Genomic DNA, 21601 nt, shown 5'->3' with positions numbered 1-21601 from the left:
GCAACTAATTTACAAAATACGACAAAAGAAAAACTATAAAATTGAGAAGATGGGGAAAACAATGAGTACCAAAAAGTTGCAAATTATCAAAGAAACAAAAAGAGTAAAATGGGAAATGGCTTTGAAAAGCAGTAACTAATGACTTTGAAATGAATCAAACCACACATGAAAATGAAAGCACTTTATGTTGGATAATATTACATTACATGCATCTGACTTCAAATTTTAGTGCAAAAAGAAAATAAAAAAGTTAAAATAAAATGCTTAGTTTTGCACTAAAATTCAAAGTCCAAACATATTTATTAATAATGAAAATTGTTTTTTTTTTTTTTTCAGAATGGTAGATTTTTATAGTAACTATCATGATTGACAGGACGTGAATCGATTAAAATGTCTATAGTTATATTTAATTTTTCAAAAATAACTATTTTTTATAAATTAATTTTGTCAGATATAGATATTGATGGAGTGTGGTTGGATGAGTAATTTAATGAAAATGTGTGGAACAATAATAACTAAATCTTACAAGAACAACTATATTAACGCTGGCAAACAAAACAAGATCTTGGGATTCCATTTTCAGTAATGGTCAACCCACAAATCTCTCTTTCTCTCTCTCTCTCTAGCGGTCTGCCATCTACAGTTCTTCCTTGCTCCCACTAGAAGAGCCAGCTTTGAGCAACTTCGATTCCAAAACCCCATTACACACACCCATATATAGTGGTGTTCAATTCGCTTCTTTTGCATTCTAAAATCTCAACTAGTGATGGGTTATCTCTCGTGTAAAGCTGAATCATCAATCGCAACTGCCGATTCCCATGCCTCAACCTCATCAGTTTCTTCCTCCAAGAATTCCCATTACAAGGAGAAGGAAAAGGAAAAGCCCATCAAAATCCAAGAATTCAACTACAAAGATCTTGAATTAGCCACAAACAACTTCTCAGACAGAAAGCTCTTGGGGAGGGGCAGCCATGGACTTGTGTATAAAGGCGTCCTCCGCGGTGGCCGTCTTGTGGCCATCAAGAAGCCCTCGCGAGCTGCCCAGAAAATGTCCCTTTCCGACAACCCAAATGAAGTCGAGAATGAAATCGACATTTTATCTAAGCTCCAGAGCCCCAGATTGGTCAATCTTGTTGGGTTCACCAAGAATGACTCCCAAGATCGCCTTCTGGTAGTTGAGTTCATGAGTAATGGCACTCTCTATGATGTTTTGCATTCCAATTCGCGGCCTCCCACTTGGGGGAGGAGGATAAAATTGGCGTTGCAAACTGCCAAAGCCATTGACACCCTCCATTCTTTGAACCCACCTGTAATTCATCGTGATATTAAGTCTGCTAATGTTTTGATTGATAGGAACTTCAATGCAAGATTGGGCGATTTCGGGCTGGCATTGAGGTGTGTGGATGACTATAGGTTGAGATCAACTCCGCCTGCCGGGACAATGGGCTATTTAGATCCTTGTTATGTGACCCCTGATAATTTGAGTACCAAGACTGATGTGTTCAGTTTTGGGATATTGCTTTTGGAGATCATTAGTGGAAGGAAGGCTATTGATATGGGACATTCGCCGCCGTCCATTGTGGATTGGGCAATTCCCTTGATAAGGAGAGGGAAGTTGTTGGCTATATATGATCCCAGGGTTGTGCCTCCAAAGGATCCTATGGTGAGGAAGACGTTGGCTGTGGTGGCTGCAAAATGTGTGAGGTCTTGTAGGGAGAGAAGACCATCAATGAAGGAGGTGGTGGAATGTTTGAGTGAGTTGAGTAAATTGGTTCCAGTTCATTCTTGGAATGGTTTAGCTAATCCTTGTTTAATGGTGGAGACTGCGGGTGTACCGGTTCAATCAAGAAGCAGTCAGGTGAATTCGAATGGGACAGGGGGTGAAAATGGGATTCTTGATGATGGGGATGCTAAACTTGGGAAGCCATTGAGAAATCCACGGAGAGTGTACTCGGACTTGGGCTTTCGGAGCAATTTGATGGAATTGATGGCTAGCCCTGATGGCGAGTCTGAATTTCATGGTGAGGATGATGGATTTGAATCTAAGCTGGAACCGACAAAAAGGGTATTGAGTTTCAGATTTGAAAGTGGTAGGTTTATTGGAGGAACTAGTATTCGGTCCATGGTTCTTGGTAAAGATAGAGTGTCTAAATTAAAGCCAAACCAATCAGTTCAGGAGAGTTCTAGTGCACCTTCTGGAATGGATGATAAGATTACCACATCAAGTTCTGTTACTCAGGCTGCAGAATTGGCAATCACAGCATAGAAAGTATAATGGCAAGTTTTTAAGTCTGTCTTGCGGATTTGAAGATACACAGTGCTCATATGTGTAAGCTTCTCTTGCTTCCAACCCTTGCCGATTGCTCTGACGTTTAAGCTATTACTCATCCGTGGAGCCAGACAAGTATCAGCTAAAGTATACATTCTGGTGCACCACTGGTGCACTAGTTAAAGAGCATTCCTCATTGTTTCAAGCTAACGATGAATTATTACACGTATTCAATTGTACAAGCTGCTTGCTGTATTAATCTTTGGTTTTTGGGTGAGATAAATTTGTTAGATGATTGTTGTATATTCAGCTTTTCTACCATCATTTCAATAACCCTGTCAATGAAATTGTTTTGTCATTAAATGTTGATTTATTCCCTGATCCCTTGTTCTTACTTCTGCACTACAAATATGTGCTTCTGTTGGTGCTTATGCATAATATAGCAATATTGATCAGTTTCTCCATTTATCGACACGTGCATTTGGTCCCATATCGATAAACATTTTAGTTTGCTGGATGGGAAATTTATATGCAGTCAACCTCTATTTCTTTTAATCTTGCAAAGCCATCGTTGCACTAATGTATCCTCAAGAAACGGAGAAATATTGTTAACATTTTCTTTTTCCTTTCTGCTATTGTTCAGAAATCTTGCTTCATTGTGCTTGCCAAAAGCATTCTGCACAATTGAATGTTACGCTTGTGTCAAACTTGCCTTGTTGAGGACGATTGATCTTCAAGTTATCGCGGTTGGTGAAATATGTTTAATGCAAGAAGAGTCCAGTTTTACTGTATATTTTGGGTTGCGTTCTTCTATCCATGTGTTGATCTACACGGCATTCTAACCGAACTCATACATATTCAGCATGCCGGTTGCATTTTAACAGTCACATCCATGTGTTGATCTACACGGCATTCTAACCGAACTCATACATATTCAGCATGCCGGTTGCATTTTAACAGTCACATCCATGTGTTGATCTACACGGCATTCTAACCGAACTCATACATATTCAGCATGCCGGTTGCATTTTAACAGTCACGCATCTTTGTCATGTTTGTGGTGGTTCGTATTTTACACCGGGACAGTAATTTCTTAATGTCTCTGATGAACTGAAATTCCATTATTAATCTTCTTCATGAATATTTTGAATATGAAGGTTGTTTGGTAGAATTACTGAAAAGCTCCCATCCCTTGCTCCCATGTCTTTATTCACATCTTATCCACCCCACCCCACCCCACCGGTGGTTCATGTCAGTTAAGGAAATATCGCCATTGTCCAAATCCAAAGCCTCTCTTTTGACACAAGAATAAGACAGACAAACAGATAGGCAGGTACTTCATTTGGGGACCATTTGGGATTTCATTCTATCGCAAAAATTCTGTTTTGCACTCATCTTCGGAGTATGGTAGTGGAGACCACCGAGACAGCACAAGATGCAAGGAAATGCACCTTTCGGTCCCAGGTCTTATACGGTAGAACTGTAACGATAAACTCACCCTTTAAACATTAGTTACGTCTCAAACAAATTATTTTACATTGATCGAAAAATACTTAAAATATCGAGTTCAAAGAAGATATACCATCAAAAGAGTTTGTTACGCTGATCGTCTTGTCCTGTCATTCTATTGATTAAATCTGTATCGGATGTTGAAATAGGTCAACTTGAAGAATAATTTATGAGGTGTGACAAGCACAAAGCAGACAGGGCTGTCTTATTTGTCAACTGCATTGTTGCTTTCAGTACTGGAAAGAAATGGAATAAGTTGGAGTTTGCTCCATTTTATGTTTCAAAAACAAAAAGGATTGATCATATTTGAAGGCAGCTTCTTACTTTCAAATTGCCAATAACCAGTAATTCCATCTGTAAAGTCTTGATCTCTCTCTTTCCCCTCAAAGGCCTGTAATCCCGTCAAGTTGCTATCATCCGTTGAACATCGTAATTTTTGTACTGTAAATATCGGGGTTGGTAATTTTAATTTTATATGAATTCATAATTTTAAAAATTTGGCATACTGAGGAAAAAAAGCGATTGAAATTTGCTAAATGGTCGAAAAGTACATTTAATTAAGCTAGTCACATACATTTCTCGTGCACACTTTTTCTGCCATTTTAGTAATTTTTGATCAATTCACTACAAAAATTGGACAAAAACTTAACGAGGACTACACAAGTCGAATCGTTGTTAAACAGAGGTCAAAATCATGGAATATATGTTATTTTTTTAAAAATGAGAAAATATTTATAACTGTGCTAAACTTAAGGAGGATAATTAAAAATTTATTCATATTTAAGATGAAGGAGAAGCAAAGAATGAGTTGCCAATTTTGTGATGATAGGTTGTATTACATTATTCAAATAAAATACCACTGAATTAGCATAGAAAGTGACCTGCACAGCACATATATTCACCTTATGTGTGTGAAAAAGAAAAAGGGTATTTGAGGAATTTGAAAGTAGAATCAGTGTGAGAAGTAGTAGTGTAATAGTAACAGTGTCTTTTAGTAATATTTATGATTTTTTAAATTTTAATATGTTGTTAAAAATTAGCAGAACGACTGAACCACGTTTTGGGAAGAGTGACGATGAAGGTTGATGTGACTTAAATTATGGGTCTTAATGCAATTTAATTGTTAATAAACAATAGTGTATTTTTTTTTTAGAATTGTATAAAAAAATATACATTATTACATTTGTATATCAATAATTTTAAAACCATCTTATTACATATTAACTCTTTCTATAAGTATAAATATCTATACATCCACCCTACACATTGCACATAAACTTAGTTTCACGGATAAAATTTTTGATTTACAGACAAATCAGATTCAACGAGAAATGGAGAAGAAGAATTTTAGTGTCCCCATTGTTCTATCCATTCTTCTACTAAGTCTTGTTCTCGATTTTGTCGTTGCTACTCAGGGTAATTACGCATACATACAAGAATATTTTTAAATACAAGAATAAAATTGTCGATAAACTTTTGGGCTCGGTTTGAACTCGATTCGACTAATGCAAAAATAATAAATATACTTATAAAATATCAAATTGTTTGGATTCAAATTCATGTTTATTCGAATTAAGATTAATAATCAAATTAAATCCGAACATAATTTTTTATGCTCGATAATAATTCAAACAATCATAGAAAAGGATGTGTTTGGCTCGACTTTATAATGAGATCTCTTTTCTGAATCTATATACACAATAATTTACTTAACAAATATTTTGCAACTTGTATACAACTTACACAGCTAAACTACTAACTCTAACTCACGGATTCTATCCTGTGAGCCTAATGTTGTCCAGCAACTTATTTCTTGCAGCTAAAACTTCAGAGAACAACTTATTTGCTTGCTTCTGAATGCCCTGGATTGAATTTTCCAGCGTCTCCAATCTCGTCTTCAGTTCCTCCTCAGCTTCGTTGTACCTTCCAGCAGAAATCGCCGTAGGCAGGCGCTCCGTTGCGCTGTTTACCTCTTCCACTTCTTCCATAGTTCCCTGCTGGATTTCTGTCACCTCGTGGCAGAATCGTGAATCCAGAACTGTTATCAGGGGATCATCGAACCCTCCACCGAATTTTCTTACTTCCATGTATGGTTTAGCATCACCAGAGCAACCTGATAAGACTAAACCAAGCGCCAAGAACGCGATTTTCTTGGATACCATCAAAGCCTGGAGAAGCACCAATTCCTTCTCACAAACAGACCTTTCTCCCATCCTGACCGACCCTTCAAACCTCAAGTCTTTTCCAGTACTTCTTCCCGAGATCTTCTTCAAGCTCTTGGCTGTCGGGGAATTCCTGATCAGGTTCAGGGCATGAGAAATCGACATCTTGGCCTGGCTGAGATGAGAAACGGAGGAGTTGATTGAGTTAAGCAAGTCCAGCAAGCTCAACGTGTAGTTTAGATACTCCTCGGTGGCTCTCCCGCCCCATCGGCTCATCGGGTAGTCTATTTCCACCACCAGCTTCGCGAAAGCCCTGTTGCCGACATCTATCATCTCAAAGCAATCCTTGAACCCCGTCAGGGACAGGAACTTCCGCCCTGGATTATCACGCTTGAACAATATTTGGTTGACAAAACTCGAAACTTTCGACCTGAAACCACTTAAAGAAGCCCATAAGGCCTCGGAATTCAGGTGATGATCCTCCAGCCTGGATCCAAACTTGAGGGCTCTCCCAAGTTTCTCTACTAAGAGTACCATAGCAAACAAAACAAGAAATCAAACAAACTTTTGGTAGATGTTTTTGGTGTATGTGTGTGTGTGATCATTATATATATATATATACATAGAAGAGAGAGATTGGAGTAGATGGTTTTTGTGGAACAAGTGGGGGTACTGAATGGGGCAATGTTGTGGGCAAGAGTGTATTTGTTTAATGTCAAAATGGGCAGAAAAGAAAACCAGCAAAATCCAGCCCCTGAGAAGTGTCAAATTGACTGTCAAATATTCTTATCCGCGTCCAATTTGCATAACATTGTTCTCATGACACACGCATTCGGCGACCATTGGGGGTCCGCTTGCTTCCTCCCGCCTACGCTGCTTCATTTCCAAGCTATGCCATATTCGGAAGCCTCAAAGAAACCCTGTTTCCGATAAGATTATGTATATGTTTTCAAACTTAGTATCTTTTGGATCACAAATCCCACGTAATTACGACTCTCTTAAAAAATTATCACTAAAAATATATATTAAATAATATCAATTTTTTCTGTCATCTTATAATTATTAGTGACAAAATTATACATAAAGTTGTCTGTATAAATAATTAGTATATGATGATTTTGACAGTCCTAGCTTGAGAAATTTAACCTTATATATTAATTATCATGGTGGTTTTATTTATTAAAAATTCATGTTAGATAGACATTCGAATTTATAATTAGGTCAACCCACATTCATGTTGATTAATGGAAAATTTAGATTGAATTTTTTATTATAAAATGACATTACTCAATCTTTTAATGTTATATACAAGTCATGTGATTTTTTATTTTAAAATAATGCCGTATCTCGTATTTAATTTGATACGCAAGTTATATTTATTAAATGTTTCTTTTCTTAGTGGAATTTTGTACACCTAAAGTATATGTGGTAAATAAAATACAAAGTAGTTTATTTTTTTTATAGTAAAAGAACCAAATTGATCATAAAAATTTGATCCATATTCCCAATTTCCTTTAATATATATTAACTTATTAATAAATCGTACTATAATTTTTCATTATTAATGAATAGGGAGTGATTTAAAGTTGGAAATTTGGTCTTAGTTTGACGTCTCATACTCTGATGGTATTTAAATCATTTTTTTGTTGTGACTTATCACGAGTTCGAATTATGATACAAATAAATAAAAAATTAAATTAAATATTTTAAAATATCCAGCCAAATCCCCATAAGTAATAAGCCTTCCAAATGTCAATTTTTGAAAATGAGCCCAAGCTATATATAATTCATGAAGCAAAAAATAGCCCAAATCCAAAGTTTATAATTTGCCAATGAACACTTAGGCCGTGTTTGTTTGGCAAAGATTGCCTTGGGCTTAGATTTTTGTGTTTGCTGAGATTTTCCCATCGACCATGTTTTAGATTAATGGTTTAAAATTGAAGTTTTATAAACAAGTTTGAGGTTATGGATTTGAATTCTGCCGAACGTATAGTTATTTTATCTCATTTTATAAGTTATTTAAAATATATTTCATCATATTTTGCTATATTAATATATTGTTGGACCTAATATATCACTCAATTTATTAAAATATTAATGTAATCGTTGCTAAAACAAAAAAATATCGGAATCTTCTTGCTTATTCCTTTCCACGCTAATTTGAAAGTGAACTTTGCATGAAACTATGTATTTTTTTTTTTATCACATATTATTAAAAATTATAAAATGTATTTAAATGAAAAATATATATGGTTGAAAAATAATGCAGATAAGAATATATATTGATTAGGATTTTAAATGTTACAACCTTAATTTAAAATTAATTTCCTCTATATATTTACAATGTGTCATCATCAATAGTAGCATTTACACATGAAATTAAATACAGCAAAGTCTTTGGTCAACATTCACGAATTGATTAAGGGTAATTTACATCCTTACTCTTTTGAATTGGACTTAATTACATAAACACCCATTTCTATTTTTCAAAATGATAAATACATTTCGTGTGGGTGTCAATTTGATTTACCTTAGAAAGTGTATTTGTAATTTTGTAAAGAGTAGAAAATATTTGTATTATTAACGGGTGGGTCTTGAAGCCTTAAATAGATCCCAGTGCGAGTTTGGACTCGGTCTCGCCCCTATCCCATCTTATTTTTTATGTTATATGAAATATATTTGTACATACATGGAAGAAAATTATGTAATTTATTTATGTTTACATGTAATATATAACTTATTATTTTTATAAATTAAATAATAATATTAATAATTTATAAATATTTTAATATTTATATAAGTAACACATATTCTAAAAAAATTAATATTTTAATATTTAAAACATGCACTATATATTGACAAAAATATTAATATTTCAATAATATTATTATCTCATATTTATAAAGTTATCATTGGATTATTTTTTTTTAAAATATATTTCTTAATATATTTAAAATATTAACCGGATCCAATCTAACGGGTCTTGAGTTTTGACAAATCCGTCCCAAACTCGTTCCGTTGATGTCCATCGTCTTTTCTTCTCAATTGCGTCAAAATATTTTGTATTTCTTTCACCATCTTCTACCTATCGAATAATAATTTTTTATTTGGATATAAGTATTTATAATATATAGAAGGATTTTAGATATAATATTTATAATTAATAAAAAATAATTTTAGCAGTTGAAAGCAATCAGCCAAAACTTTCTATTTAATAAAAATAAAATTAAAAAATAGGATTTTTGTAATTAAAAATTGTATAATTTGGGTGCTATAAATAGGCAGATGAGTATCAATTACGCTATCACTTAAGTCATTTACAAAGAAAAAAAAAAATAATTAGACCACAAAGCTCACAAACTAGTTCCCCGTCCTTCCCCAAATCCCTAAATCCAAGACCAAAACCCTAATTCCTAACCGTAATTTCTTTTGCTCCTGTCAGGAAACGCGTCAGTTGAGTGAAGATGGTGTGCATAAGGAAAGCAACGGTGGATGACTTGCTGGCGATGCAGGCCTGCAATTTGTTCTGCCTGCCGGAGAACTACCAGATGAAATACTACTTATACCACATTCTCTCATGGCCGCAGCTCCTCTACGTGGCGGAGGATTACAACGGCAAGATTGTGGGCTACGTCTTGGCCAAAATGGAGGAGGAGACTACGGAGTGCCACGGCCACATCACCTCGCTCGCCGTCCTCAGGACACACCGCAAGCTCGGCCTGGCCACTAAGCTCATGACTGCTGCTCAAAATGCAATGGAACAGGTTCCGTGATCGATTTTCTTGTTATGCATGTTGTCTTTGAGCTTACTTTTCTGTTTCTGGTGGATTTTTCGGCGGAGCCAGGCTTAAGGAAATTCTATTACTACAGTGTTTATGAGACTAATAATCTCGGGTTTGTAAATTATGATGGACGAAAAATCCAATTCAATCGAGAAGTATTGCAAGTTTCTATTCTTAAAATTCACAAAAACAACCTATATAAGTGGTCAGGTGATGTTCTTGGTTTTATTGGGTTTTTTTTGTTAATTTTTCTAATGAGAGGCGAACTTTTTTATCTTTTGTGCCGTTGATATTCTTGAACTTTCAATTTCTGTTTTGCTTATAGCTGTGTATTTATGGTTGAGTTGAGAGCTTCTTGCACTCCTAAATTGACTTCCAGTGCTTGAGATTCCCGTGTATTGGCTGGTGAACAGTTGGGAGTTAAATTTGGCAACAAACATGCTGCGCTGTTTCTAAATCTTTTCAATTGACTTATTGTATCATTAGAGTGATCATAAAAATATTATGTCTTATATAGGATTTGCATTTCTAATTTGCTGACTGCTGTTGCTTAGTTACTGAGAGTTGGCAATTTTCTTTGTGACCACCTTTTGTATTGGTCCTTGTTAAAGTATTTCATCTACTGTAAAACCAGAATGTAGTGTGAGAATGAGAGTGACTAGCGAATTTGGTCAAAGCTATTGCACCCCTTTCTAAAATATAAATTGATTTTGAATTTTTACAAATATATTAGTCTTCTGAGATGACAAGGGGAACAGATTATATTTCTTCTACAATACCAATGAATTTTTCCATCAAAAAAGAAACAGGATAAATATATCCATTGTTTTCTATGCCAGAAAACATATATAATCTTTTATAGTGCTGCCAAAGTTTGCACCACTGTGATTAATCTAATTCTTTATATTTAAGCATGATACGCCATCTGTATTTCTAGTCTGTGCTAGAAGTTTGAGCTTATTCCATTTAAAAGAAAGATTAATTTGTTATTTTTTATATTCTTTGGCACAAGGGTTATCGAGAGTGTTTCATTTTATGGTAACGGTAATGTAGAAAAATGTTGCTACATTTCCTTCTGGTTCTTATTCCATATTATTTTTTCCCTGGAAAATTTGGAGCAACTGCAATAAATCTTGAACATTCGTTATTTTCTGTCTTCTAACAGTCAACTTATCCATGGTTTTGGTCCTCTAACAGGTATATGCTGCAGAATATGTGTCATTGCATGTCAGGAAGAGCAATAGGGCAGCGTTTAATTTGTACACTGAGACACTAGGCTACAAGATCCATGATGTGGAGGCCAAATATTATGCGGATGGGGAGGATGCTTATGATATGAGGAAGCAACTCAAGGGTAGGAAGCATCACCACCACCACCACCACCACCACCATCATGGTGGTGGATGCTGTTCCGCCGAAACGAAGGCAGATGAAAAGCCTGGATCAACTGAGGCCAAAACTGAGTGATCAGAACTCATTCAGGGGTCAGAGTTTTGTTATTAATGCTGTATGTGAGTATCGAATCCTCTCTACACTTTGCTTGATTTAATAAAAATTGCGCTGAAAGAGCCCTTTGTTTATTAATTTATTTTGTCAGTGGAAGCTCAAATAATTGTGATACATACACATGCTTTAACACATGGCACATTTTGGGTCTCTATGTGATGGCGCAGGCTTCTTTAGTGGTAGTCATGCATTTGGAGTTTATTCTTTACTATTTGGAGCCTGAACAATTGGTTTGGGCATGCCTATTTGTTTAGGTTTCTCCTACAGGGTATTCATGGTGTAACTTAGAAAGCTTTTAAATATTCGTCAATTTCTCTCTATCTTCTCGGGTATCATTGCATATTTGAATGTGGCAGCATTCCATATTATCGAGTTCTAAGTTGATCTGAAACATGTTTTATGCTTTCATTGCAAGGATGTGCTGCATAGCGAAGTCCTCTGTAAATTGTTAATCTGCAGATGATTTTTCAGCTGCAATGAACATTTTCCTTTTGTAGAAATGATTCGAGAATCAGAAATTACGTTATGGAAACATTTCTGAGTTGTTTCATGTTCATTCTTAGCTCCGCTAGTACTTTTGAAGGGCATTCTACCATATTGCATATCTGTGGGATATGATATCATATTTTTTAATAATCTTGAATATGTATTCAATACTTAAATCAATATATACTTTAGTTTTACTAAGATTTTTAATCACATTGAAGTACCACTAATGCTAATGTTAACTAGCATATGTGATGTTTAACTCTATTTACTTCTCATTTTTTATAAAAAAAAGGAAGGTCATTCTACCTAGAGCAATACTTCTCTTTAAGTATTTAATATTACTGTAGAATTCAGTACGCCATTTGATAGCTTTATTACGCCAAAGTTGAAGTGGGCAACCACTAGAAATGAATATATAGTTCCGTGTGTGCGTCACATGCTAATAATACATTCGTTCAATCAATTAATGTTCATGCCTCCCAATGTTTATCATTACCCTTTGACCGCTTTTCATAAACTTCGTAAAACCAAATTACAATTTTTATTTATTTTTGTGGTAAGTGTGCAAAATTGAAGCATTTATAAAAGTAAAGGGGGGTAAAGTAATGTAATTGAGGGTAAGAATAAATAAAGTAAGATAAAATTAGAGTAGAAGAGGGTAAAGTGGAATTTCCCCTTCTTGTAGGGGTTAACATAAAAATTATAAGAATATGTGATGTCATCGTGATATAATTAAGAAACTAATTAGAAATTTAATCTACCTATCATGTTTTAGCCTAGTAATTAAGGACATAAATAAATTTGAATTTTACTAGATGTGTGGACGTTTATTTCACTTTATGTGAGTTTATTATAATTTGTTTGATTATTTTTAATTATATCATCAGATGTATTGTTGAGTATATTCATATATTAATATAATCATTTGATTACTATTTCTAGAAAAACGGAAATTCGATCTCAAATTGATGGCGGATGGATTTTCTTTTCTTTTTTCTTTTTGAGAAATAATTGTAATTTATCTACTGCCACGTATATTAATAATAATAAATAAATAAATAAATAAAAAAGAGATCCCATTTCCGGTGGCCACTCAGCATTGAAAAAGAAAATGCAAATACAAAGGGAATTTCTCATATGTCATAATGCAAGTTTGAGAATATTCCACAAAATATTTCAATTAGCACTCCAGTTCATTCTGGATGATTATTACATGTAATAATTCAATTAATTAATTAAAAATAGCCAATAGGCAATCACCACGTACTTATTTAATAAATGGTCTAACCAAACTAAGACAAGGACACTAAAGTAATGGTGGGGACAAGCTTAGAATCGTGCAACTCCTAGAAAGTATATCCAAAACAATAATCCCACAAAGGACATATGACCTAAAGACACCTTCATCCCTTTGTACCTGTCTTGATAAGAATCTCAATGTGTCCACCCCCTTCATCCCACCACTTGTGTGGGAAATATCTTTAACCACTTAAAATCCTACACATGTCCCCTTCTCCAATACCGATAACTACGTCGATACTCACGTAGTTCAGTTCTAACATGATACGACACGATCTTGATCGATTCGATATTTGGAATACTTATTTGATCGTCTAAATAGTATATGTACATTTTAATCGATGAATAAATTTTAGCCGTGGGCTATCTTTGAAATCGACGGGGAACCCTAGGAGTTGGGATGATGACGTCCCGACCGGATTTGATCAACTCGAGACGGTCGGGTATCGTTCTATCGAACAGCCTGTTGTCAGGATTCTCAGCATAGCAGACGTAGTAACAACTCACACAAGCATGGGGCAGTGCCATTGCAATCCTAGTCTGTCAAAAGTAGCAAATAAATTATGTTAATTAGAACAAAAGGATGCACAATTAACAAATGCTCAACTAGTTCACATGATCGAACATCATTAAATTATTGAATTGAGAGATCAGAAAAATATGGAAGTGGTGCAAGTGAGGGCCACCAACCATTAGGTAACCGATGAAGGCGGCTAGGACAGAGAGGGTACCGATGTAGCCACGGTGGACGGTAGCCGTCCATGCGGCCACAACGATTGTGCAGATTGCGCCACTGCAGACTCCGCTGAGAAAGCAAATGGCACTCGTTATGTCGGAGTCGACGATTTCAACCATTTCTCTCTTCTCAAAGAGCTCCCAAGTGTCTTGGGACGCCTTTACGAAACCTTTCCCGTATGCAGCAATCTGGACAATGTTGATTATTAGACCATAAAGAGCCTCCATTTCCATGTGATGACACTAATGTAGCAGTGAATTGAAGCTTGAAATATCTGAATAGAGAACTAGGGAGCTGCAAATGGAAAATTGATCCAATTCCAAGAAGTGGATTACCTGAACATAAGCCCAGCCGTTGCCTCGACGGAAGATGGATTCCATGACCCTGAGACAGCAATCTGCACAGCAGAACAAGAATTCATTTTCTCCCTCGAGCAAATTCAAGCCTCGTGCAATGATCCTCAGAGCTTCAATTGTAGGGACAAAAAGGGATCCAAGGCAAGCACTCCCCAGGTTCTTGGACAAAGCTCGTTGGAAGCAGAACTCAGTGCTGGATTGCATTCCTCTGAGATAGTAAAGAGCAATCACTCTACAAACTGTTACATTAGCTACATTCCTCATCACCTCAGCCGTCCAAGCCAGGCTCAAAACCAACGCGATTATAATCAGTGGCGGGACATAGAAATTCAACGCCCCGATCACCCCTAAAATCCAGAACGACATCCACAAGAATCCAGCACCGAGCATCCAATAAGTGGGGTGATTTATGTCGGGAAATTTTGACACCGGTTCAAGCGCTTTGATGAAAATCTTGGAGCAAAAACTAGTTCTCTGTGTAACCCAACAAGCGTACAATCCATTCCCAATAGCAAAGGCAATAAACAGGACGCCAATGCCGTCGGTGGCTGGCCTTTGGTAGCAAATCAAAAGAATTCCGGCAGCCAAAGTCAGTGCAAAAGTGCTCCAAATTATGAAATGAACCATAAATTTAGGCCACACTCTCACTGCCTTCTGCCACATAAATGCCAGTGTTATGCTAAGCAGAGAAGCAGCCTCAACCTGAGGTAGAAAATACTTTAACACTCTCTTTTCTCTCCTTTGAGCTCGCCCTTCTTCAATCAGGCCTTGGACACCCTTAAATATCAGAAACCCCACCAGCCCAACAGCCAGAACCATATGCACAATGAACAAAAACAGAGAAATCTTGTTTGTGTATGCTCTTGAATTCAGTGAGGCCACTGATGGCTGCTACACAAAAACAACCAAAACCCACAAAGCAAAATCCAATTACACTTCAAGAACAAGAACATCCCATAAAAAGCACACAAACACACACACACACACACACACACACACATATATATATATATAGATATATTTTTTTTTGTGGGGGGGGGGGGGGGGGGGGGAAGAAGGGGGGATTATTTACTTGTGGGGTAGGTGTAGAACGAGGCTGCTGCTGCTGCTGCGGCGGCGGCGGCTGCTGCTGCAAAGGAGAAGAAGAACGGAGAGGAGGCTGGTGAGCAGGCGAAGGAGAAGCAACTCTTGTGGCATTATTCATGACGAGTCTTAAAGGGTTTGTGGTGCTCAATCTTTGCATTCTTGACATGTGAAATTCAGTTGGAGGATGGATTTGAACTGATTCTTGGCCCATATTCATCTCTCCCTTCTCCAAATCCTTCAATTCTTCTTCATCTGATGTCTTCCCGTTTCTTCTCTCCTTCTCCTCCTCCACTCCTCCTTCATTTTCTCTGTTCAACACCACCTACACATCACATCACAAACCATTAAATTTGGGAACCAAGAACAACAAAAGAGAGTTTTAACAAACAGACTTACGGGTTCTGTGGCACCCATTGGAATGGTGGCGCTGGTGGCGGGCGTTAGATTTTGTTGTTATTGTTTTGGTTGGTGCAATTGGCTACTACCATGCCATAGCTTTCAGTTTCACCCCCCACAGGCCACACCCATCTCTCTCTTTTTGGGGTGCATCTTACCTCCTGATGCTGTTTCAGACACATGTCGATTTTGTAGACCACGCGCAGTTGAAGCGGCGGTGGTGTGGACGCACCCAAAGGCAGTGGAATTTGACGAAATGTTGTCAGATTGTTGACATTTTGGTGGCTAACAGTTTCGGGCGCTGAGGTGTGATCCGGTGCGTGGAGCTCCATGGCGGCTGCTTATAGTGTGCACGTCTTTTAAGTACACGTGGGATATTCGGATCAAATTTCTTTATGGTGTTGTTCGAGTTTGAAAGTAAATTTGCTGTGATTGGTGGACGAAATGAGTTGTCTATGCCATCACCGCAAAATGGATGCTTTGGAAAATTCTAGGATGGAAATTAATTAAATTTAAATTAATTATATAATAAATATAATAATATACATTATATCCAAGTAATTAATTGTGTTTGTAGACTGACTGCAATTAATGAATTTCACTTTTTTCTTTATTCAACTCAATTAATTTGCTTTCCCTTTTTTCATAAAATACAAAATACAGTAAGATTTCAAATAAAAAGAAAAGAAAGTGGGGAGGGGGTAGGTGAAAAGGGCAAGGATGTAATTTTGCTGAATCACATGTGGGAAATAAAGAATAAATGGTGGGTGGGATGTTGGCTATTGGGTCTTCTCATATTTAACGGTCAACTTGTCGGAATCAATTTTGTGTTTTGTTTGGTAAAAATATAAAAAAGTTACACAAATTGTCTTCTCTCAAAATCTTAAATCAACTTTAGATAAATAAAAAGGCATAAATTCATCATTTAAACTCTCAAACTTTGTTTTCAAAAGGGATTTTTTTTAATATGGTATTTGAATTATTATTTATAATATGATGATCGCTAAAAATAATTATTAATTACGATTGATGGTTGTGGAGGACCCGCTTTGATATATCTCATTCTCATTTTACGGAAATGACAAATATATCCTCATCCATTTACAAATACCATACTCTCAATTTTCACATAATTAAACTTGCATATTAACATTTATTAGTACCATTAAAAATAAATAATATTGCAAACCTGCAAATATCTATGGCTCTTTTTCTTTTCATTTAATGTGATAAATACGTACACACAACTACTACGTCGTATATAGTATATTTGTATTGAGAATAGGGGTGATATAAAGAATCGAGCTTGCTCGTGATACTTGATTTGAAGCTCGACTCGAGTTTAAAATATTTTGTTCCGACTCGAGAGCTTTTTATATTTTTTAAATATTTAATTTTATATTCAATACTTTATATTTAAAATCAACCATATATTATAATTACTAATATCACATATTTTAAATTTAGCTAATGATAAAAATGTGGTATTAAATTTATATATTTTATCTCTACATAAAAATAATTTAATTAACAAGTTAGTAAGTTCATTATTATTACTATATTTTTTGCTTTATATTAATTTTTTAATATTTAATAGTTTAAGAAAATTATAATTATATTTTTGTTAAAAATAGTTTGGGCTTGTCAATCTAACATAATAAATAAATATTCTAATTTTATTTTATTTTAATATAAATAAAAAATTAAGAAAAAAGAAAAGAAAAAGCTCGTCAGAATGTTTTGCCGAGTTTGACTCGAGCTCAGCTCCTTTATAGCCCTAATTGAAAATGGTGCTAAGCCTAAGGCGTCATATATATATATATATATATATATAATACTAGTTATTATGACACGTCATCCCTATGTATATATAATAAATAAAATATATTATAAATAAGAATAAAATATATAAACCAACATATCATATTTAATTAATTAAAATAAATTAATTAACGATATTAGGACTGGTTGAAAATATATAAAGACATTTTTTGTAGATTAAAAAATTAGTATTATGGTGTAAAAAATCACTATCTCGGAGTAAAAATGAGATTTTTTTTATATATGTATATAGTATAGATATATATTGAAAAAGAAAAAAAAAAAAAAAGAAGAGGAGGCAACCAACATCAACAGAACAGAGGGAGAGAAACAAGAAAACAAACATTTATAGTGGTAAGTGGGGGTATGGTATGACTGGATTCCACCTCATCTTGTCCTTTCTTCTCTCAAGTCTTTGTCGTCCACAGGTGTACAACTAATTTTGAACCCAAACAGACATGTCAGGCCCAGATATTATTGCATCTCTACTCTATTATTGTTTTAATCTTACAATAATTTCCAAATTATACTATTCTTACATTTGAAACATGCAGAATTATTACATCCTTTATTCCCAAATTACACTAAAATTTATACATATATCATAAAGTGAACACAAAAGGAAAATTCAATCTCCACCAATATTAATAGCATCTTCTCTCAATAGATAAGGTACCTTGTAAGAATTCTTCTTTTCTTTTTCTTGCAAAAGGGGAATTCAAAGTGGCTCCCTACAATCCCACCAGAAAGAACTAAACCAAAGCCACTTTAGCTGGGTAGAGAGAATTAAAACTGTGCTAGTGTGACGACCAGAGCCCCTTTAGCTAACAGCCAAGAACCAAAGGCCAGATGAAAATTTATTTCATAGAAATGCCTCTAGGATCAAGCACTTTTAGCCGAGATCTCCCTTTGTTTTTTTAAATGTAAGTCGCCTGTGCTTGGGTGGCTAAGGCATAAACCACCAAAAACCTGTTTACTAAGTAAATCAAGAGCAAACAAGTGAATGTTTTAGGAGCAGTAACAAAAGAGGAGTACTACTCCCTCTCACGTCAAAATTGTGTCTGCAAACTGTTGTGTCATGATCTTACATCTGCAGTATATTACCATCCACTTCTTGGCATTGCTTGTGGAATTTGGCTGTGGTTTAACGACACTTAATTGACCACCATCTTTGTTGGCAAAAGTAGCCGCTTTAACCTCATTGCAGTAGTTTATGAACTTGCTTAACTCCTTATTGAAATTACATAAACAAAGGCTGTCACAGCACTATCTAAAAAAGAAGACTTCAAACAAGAGAGGAGCAAAGCGGAACTTCCATAGCTTTTTAGCTACATTAAAGGAAGCTGCTATAACAACCAAATAAAACACATCCCCAAACATCAGATTCAGCATATTTGTTCAAAGATAAGCAATTGTTACCCAAAACTTTAAAGTTCAGACAAGAAGCTCTATTATTTTGAAAGCTGAATGCAGTACGCATATGATAAAAGAGTTGTGCTCTCTAGGCTAAACCACTTATAGAGCTAGAAAACTATCATACATGTAAAACTTCTCTTATTTAATTGCCTACCAAACAGTCCTTATTGCCCATCTTTCCAGTCACTGGCGCAACTCCCTAATTGTCATCTCCTACAACAATGTTATTCCAGTGTCACGCTGATGGCTTATACCTCACATAAGGTGTACTTAGCAAGTACGTCAACATCATTTCATCTAAATATTAATTCAACACGAAACAATGTCTCACATGAATTTTGATAGAATATACGAGAACACACCACAAAGTTAATATGGTTGCCTAAACAACCATGTGCCATCAGAGAGATGCTAGTTAAAGAAACAGTAGAATAATGTTGCAAACAAATGTACAAGAAAATTATAGGTAACACCTTTAGCAGTTAATAGGTTTTTTATACCAGCCATTCTTAATTTTCGAAACACGGTAAATCAAGTGTCAAACTAGTAAAACTTAAAGGCTTTGAGGATAGAATAAGAAAATCAATAAGATCAAGGATGGGCAATTTCAAAATTTTTGGTACAGAAACTATCAGCTATCAATCATACTTAGTATAATCAAATAACAAGATAAGACATACATCGTCCAAAATTCCAAATCATGACCTGGCCCAACCTCCGCCCAGCCCGAATGGTGTTCGCTTTACCTCTCTTTTTACTTTCCCCCATTTTTCTTTCTTCCAAGTGCCTCAGCTACCATCCACCTCCAATGCTAATTCACAGCTGCCAACAAACACTACCCCACCCAGTCTAGAATCTCCACTATTCAGCATTAATATTCGGCACTCCTAAGATTTCAGCAACAATGCAATAGATCCCAGTCATGACTGTCGGCCACTGCTTATACACTGATCCCAGACCTACCTTGCACGGCCAACCAAAATTCAGCCTCATCATATGATGCCACCTCTAAACAATCTCACACACAAGTACATATATATCCATAAAAAACACACATCCACAGGCACATATTAACACATGCATATATATAAGAGTGTGTATAAACATATCTATGCATGTGTGTATGTTTTGGCAATGATGCAGAGAGTAAGAAATAGGAACAGAGGGAGAAGGGTGGTTGGCCATTTGGGGGAGGGTTGAGGCGTTATGATTACTTTATATTTGAGGGCGCTGTCGCCATTTTTACTTTATATTCCAAGTTATTTGTGTAGGATTTCATCACTTGTATATGTTATCAAAAACACATCCTGGAATTTGGCATCTTACATAATATCTTCTTTTTTTCCTTATAAGTACCTATAGAGATATATCATCAAAGTTCTACACCACTTTTCATTCAATTGGGAAATATAATGGAGCTTGAAGGTTTACCTAATAATCAGAGCAATCTCTACAGCATATAAGAATGCTTTAAGTTAGGGCCAGGAACAAAAATCAGTTGCACCACTTATCTGAAGAGCCCCTAAGAAGTTCAGGTGTTCTCTTAATTAAAGAAGAAATTCTGCATTTCAGTCAATGTGCTATTCCATTTTGCAAGTCAAGTCAAGTCAATTAGTTGTTTTATGATATCAAGCTTCCAAGCATGTGCAACGTAGCAGAAGGATTGCTTGTATAGTTTTATTCTTTTCACCCATTCTCTTTATCCATCCATGGTAATGTTTTTCCATCATAAAAGATTATTAATGACTCAGTACTGAAAGACAGATTAATGTATCAGCAGAATCAAAAGTCATTTAACATAGTAAATAATCATATAAATCCTTGGACGTTCAGTCACAGCCATAAAATCTGATGCATGCAAAAGCAACATAAAACACTTTGTTGGAAGGTGAAATTGAGTTAATCAGAATTGACTTTCATAGGTATTTGAATAGTTCCATTAACAGTTTCACTATATAATGCACAACAAGGAACACCGTAGAACTTATATCGGAGCTCTGAACCCCCTTTTCGAGTTCATCCTTTCTTCAGGACTCCCTCAAAATTCTTCACCTATTCCTGATTCATCCAAATTCCCTACCAATCAACTGTGCTGATCACTTTTCCCTTAACGAATTTAACTCAATCACATCACAACCCATTTCCTCAATAACCAGCACAATCGGGGAAACGAACGGGAAATTGTGTTTCAGAGGGAGTAGAACGTATATCAGGTGACCACCACACAAGTTATTAACTGACCACAACCCAAGAACAAAATCCAACAAAATAAACATATACACTTAAGGAAACACATGACCAGACATTAAGACGATAACGCTTACCTTGTCGGCATCCATCTGTTCTGTCATCTTTGAGGGAACCACTCTCCTTCCTTCAGTAATCAGCGACAGATATACTCAAATACTTGAGCAAAAATTTTACGTGAATTTTTAAATACAAATCCGAACATGGGGTCGCTACGAATAAAGTACCTTTCCGAGTATCAGAGGTATATATATATTTTTTTATCAATAAGTATATATATATATTTTTCCATATATACTAATCAAATATTTCCTTGTTATCTAGATATAATATTCAAATATTATGGTTTATATGTTTTAAGCATCCAGTGACTATATTAATTATAGTATCTTATATATACGAAATATAATTTATCTGATATTATAATTTTAAGTTTTCTATCAATCAGTTATTGTTACATTATAAAATTTAATTTTAAAAAGTGTTAAATTTTATTTGGCAAAATAGAGCTCGTTGAGGCTATCCAC

The 21601-nt window shown here is 35.3% G+C and overlaps 4 protein-coding genes and 1 long non-coding RNA gene across 9 annotated transcripts; 2 read left to right on the top strand and 3 right to left on the bottom strand.

Moving 5' to 3' along the window:
- The first annotated feature begins 558 nt into the window (after positions 1-558).
- Positions 559-2642, top strand: LOC105169418 (serine/threonine-protein kinase-like protein At3g51990). The gene has a single exon (XM_011089813.3). The coding sequence runs from the start codon at positions 767-769 to the stop codon at positions 2264-2266; it is 1500 nt and encodes a 499-aa protein (XP_011088115.1). The 5' UTR covers positions 559-766; the 3' UTR covers positions 2267-2642.
- A 2911-nt stretch (positions 2643-5553) lies between these two features.
- LOC148789518 (protein BPS1, chloroplastic-like) lies at positions 5554-6477 on the bottom strand. The gene has a single exon (XM_088883291.1). The coding sequence runs from the start codon at positions 6475-6477 to the stop codon at positions 5554-5556; it is 924 nt and encodes a 307-aa protein (XP_088739417.1).
- Positions 6478-9244: 2767 nt separating this feature from the next.
- Positions 9245-11790, top strand: LOC105169407 (Acyl-CoA N-acyltransferases (NAT) superfamily protein). Of its 2 annotated transcripts, XM_020697393.2 has the most exons (3): positions 9245-9704; positions 10920-11233; positions 11644-11790. In XM_020697393.2, the coding sequence occupies exons 1-2, from the start codon at positions 9405-9407 to the stop codon at positions 11187-11189; spliced, it is 570 nt and encodes a 189-aa protein (XP_020553052.1). In that variant the 5' UTR covers positions 9245-9404; the 3' UTR covers positions 11190-11233; positions 11644-11790. The 2 variants fall into 2 exon arrangements, with proteins under 2 accessions (XP_020553052.1, XP_011088104.1); XM_011089802.3 differs by lacking the exon at positions 11644-11790 and having other exon boundaries at positions 10920-11306.
- Positions 11791-12869: 1079 nt separating this feature from the next.
- LOC105169396 (Plasma-membrane choline transporter family protein) lies at positions 12870-15802 on the bottom strand. Of its 2 annotated transcripts, none has more exons than XM_088880089.1 (5): positions 15591-15802; positions 15181-15516; positions 14088-14999; positions 13707-13940; positions 12870-13556 (listed from the first exon to the last, which is right to left on the bottom strand). In XM_088880089.1, the coding sequence occupies exons 1-5, from the start codon at positions 15606-15608 to the stop codon at positions 13380-13382; spliced, it is 1677 nt and encodes a 558-aa protein (XP_088736215.1). In that variant the 5' UTR covers positions 15609-15802; the 3' UTR covers positions 12870-13379. The 2 variants fall into 2 exon arrangements, with proteins under 2 accessions (XP_088736215.1, XP_088736403.1); XM_088880277.1 differs by having other exon boundaries at positions 14088-14996; positions 15591-15798.
- A 2102-nt stretch (positions 15803-17904) lies between these two features.
- LOC105169387 (uncharacterized) lies at positions 17905-21380 on the bottom strand. 3 transcript variants are annotated; one of them, XR_016065999.1, is made up of 4 exons: positions 21152-21313; positions 19508-19786; positions 18982-19040; positions 17905-18641 (listed from the first exon to the last, which is right to left on the bottom strand). It is a non-coding gene; the product is annotated as an uncharacterized LOC105169387 (long non-coding RNA). The 3 variants fall into 3 exon arrangements; XR_016065996.1 differs by lacking the exon at positions 18982-19040 and having other exon boundaries at positions 21152-21310; XR_002286607.2 differs by lacking the exons at positions 17905-18641; positions 18982-19040 and having other exon boundaries at positions 19395-19786; positions 21152-21380.
- Between the last annotated feature and the right edge of the window lie 221 nt (positions 21381-21601).

The sequence above is a fragment of the Sesamum indicum genome, linkage group LG1, assembly GCF_026168435.1.
Source record: "Sesamum indicum cultivar Baizhima isolate 11 linkage group LG1, ASM2616843v1, whole genome shotgun sequence".
Taxonomy (NCBI): domain Eukaryota; kingdom Viridiplantae; phylum Streptophyta; class Magnoliopsida; order Lamiales; family Pedaliaceae; genus Sesamum; species Sesamum indicum.
This window is presented reverse-complemented; position numbering and strand designations above follow the sequence as displayed.

Excerpts from the sequence above, each read along its gene's own strand:
- LOC105169418 (XM_011089813.3), top strand. The coding sequence starts at position 767 with ATGGGTTATCTCTCGTGTAAAGCTGAATCATCAATCGCAACTGCCGAT.
- LOC105169407 (XM_020697393.2), top strand. The coding sequence starts at position 9,405 with ATGGTGTGCATAAGGAAAGCAACGGTGGATGACTTGCTGGCGATGCAG. Across the intron at positions 9,705-10,919 it reads CTCAAAATGCAATGGAACAG|GTATATGCTGCAGAATATGT; the intron begins GTTCCGTGATCG and ends GTCCTCTAACAG.
- LOC105169396 (XM_088880089.1), bottom strand. Across the intron at positions 13,941-14,087 it reads ACGGCTGGGCTTATGTTCAG|ATTGCTGCATACGGGAAAGG; the intron begins GTAATCCACTTC and ends AACATTGTCCAG. Across the intron at positions 13,557-13,706 it reads CCTTCATCGGTTACCTAATG|ACTAGGATTGCAATGGCACT; the intron begins GTTGGTGGCCCT and ends TACTTTTGACAG.
- LOC148789518 (XM_088883291.1), bottom strand. The coding sequence starts at position 6,477 with ATGGTACTCTTAGTAGAGAAACTTGGGAGAGCCCTCAAGTTTGGATCC.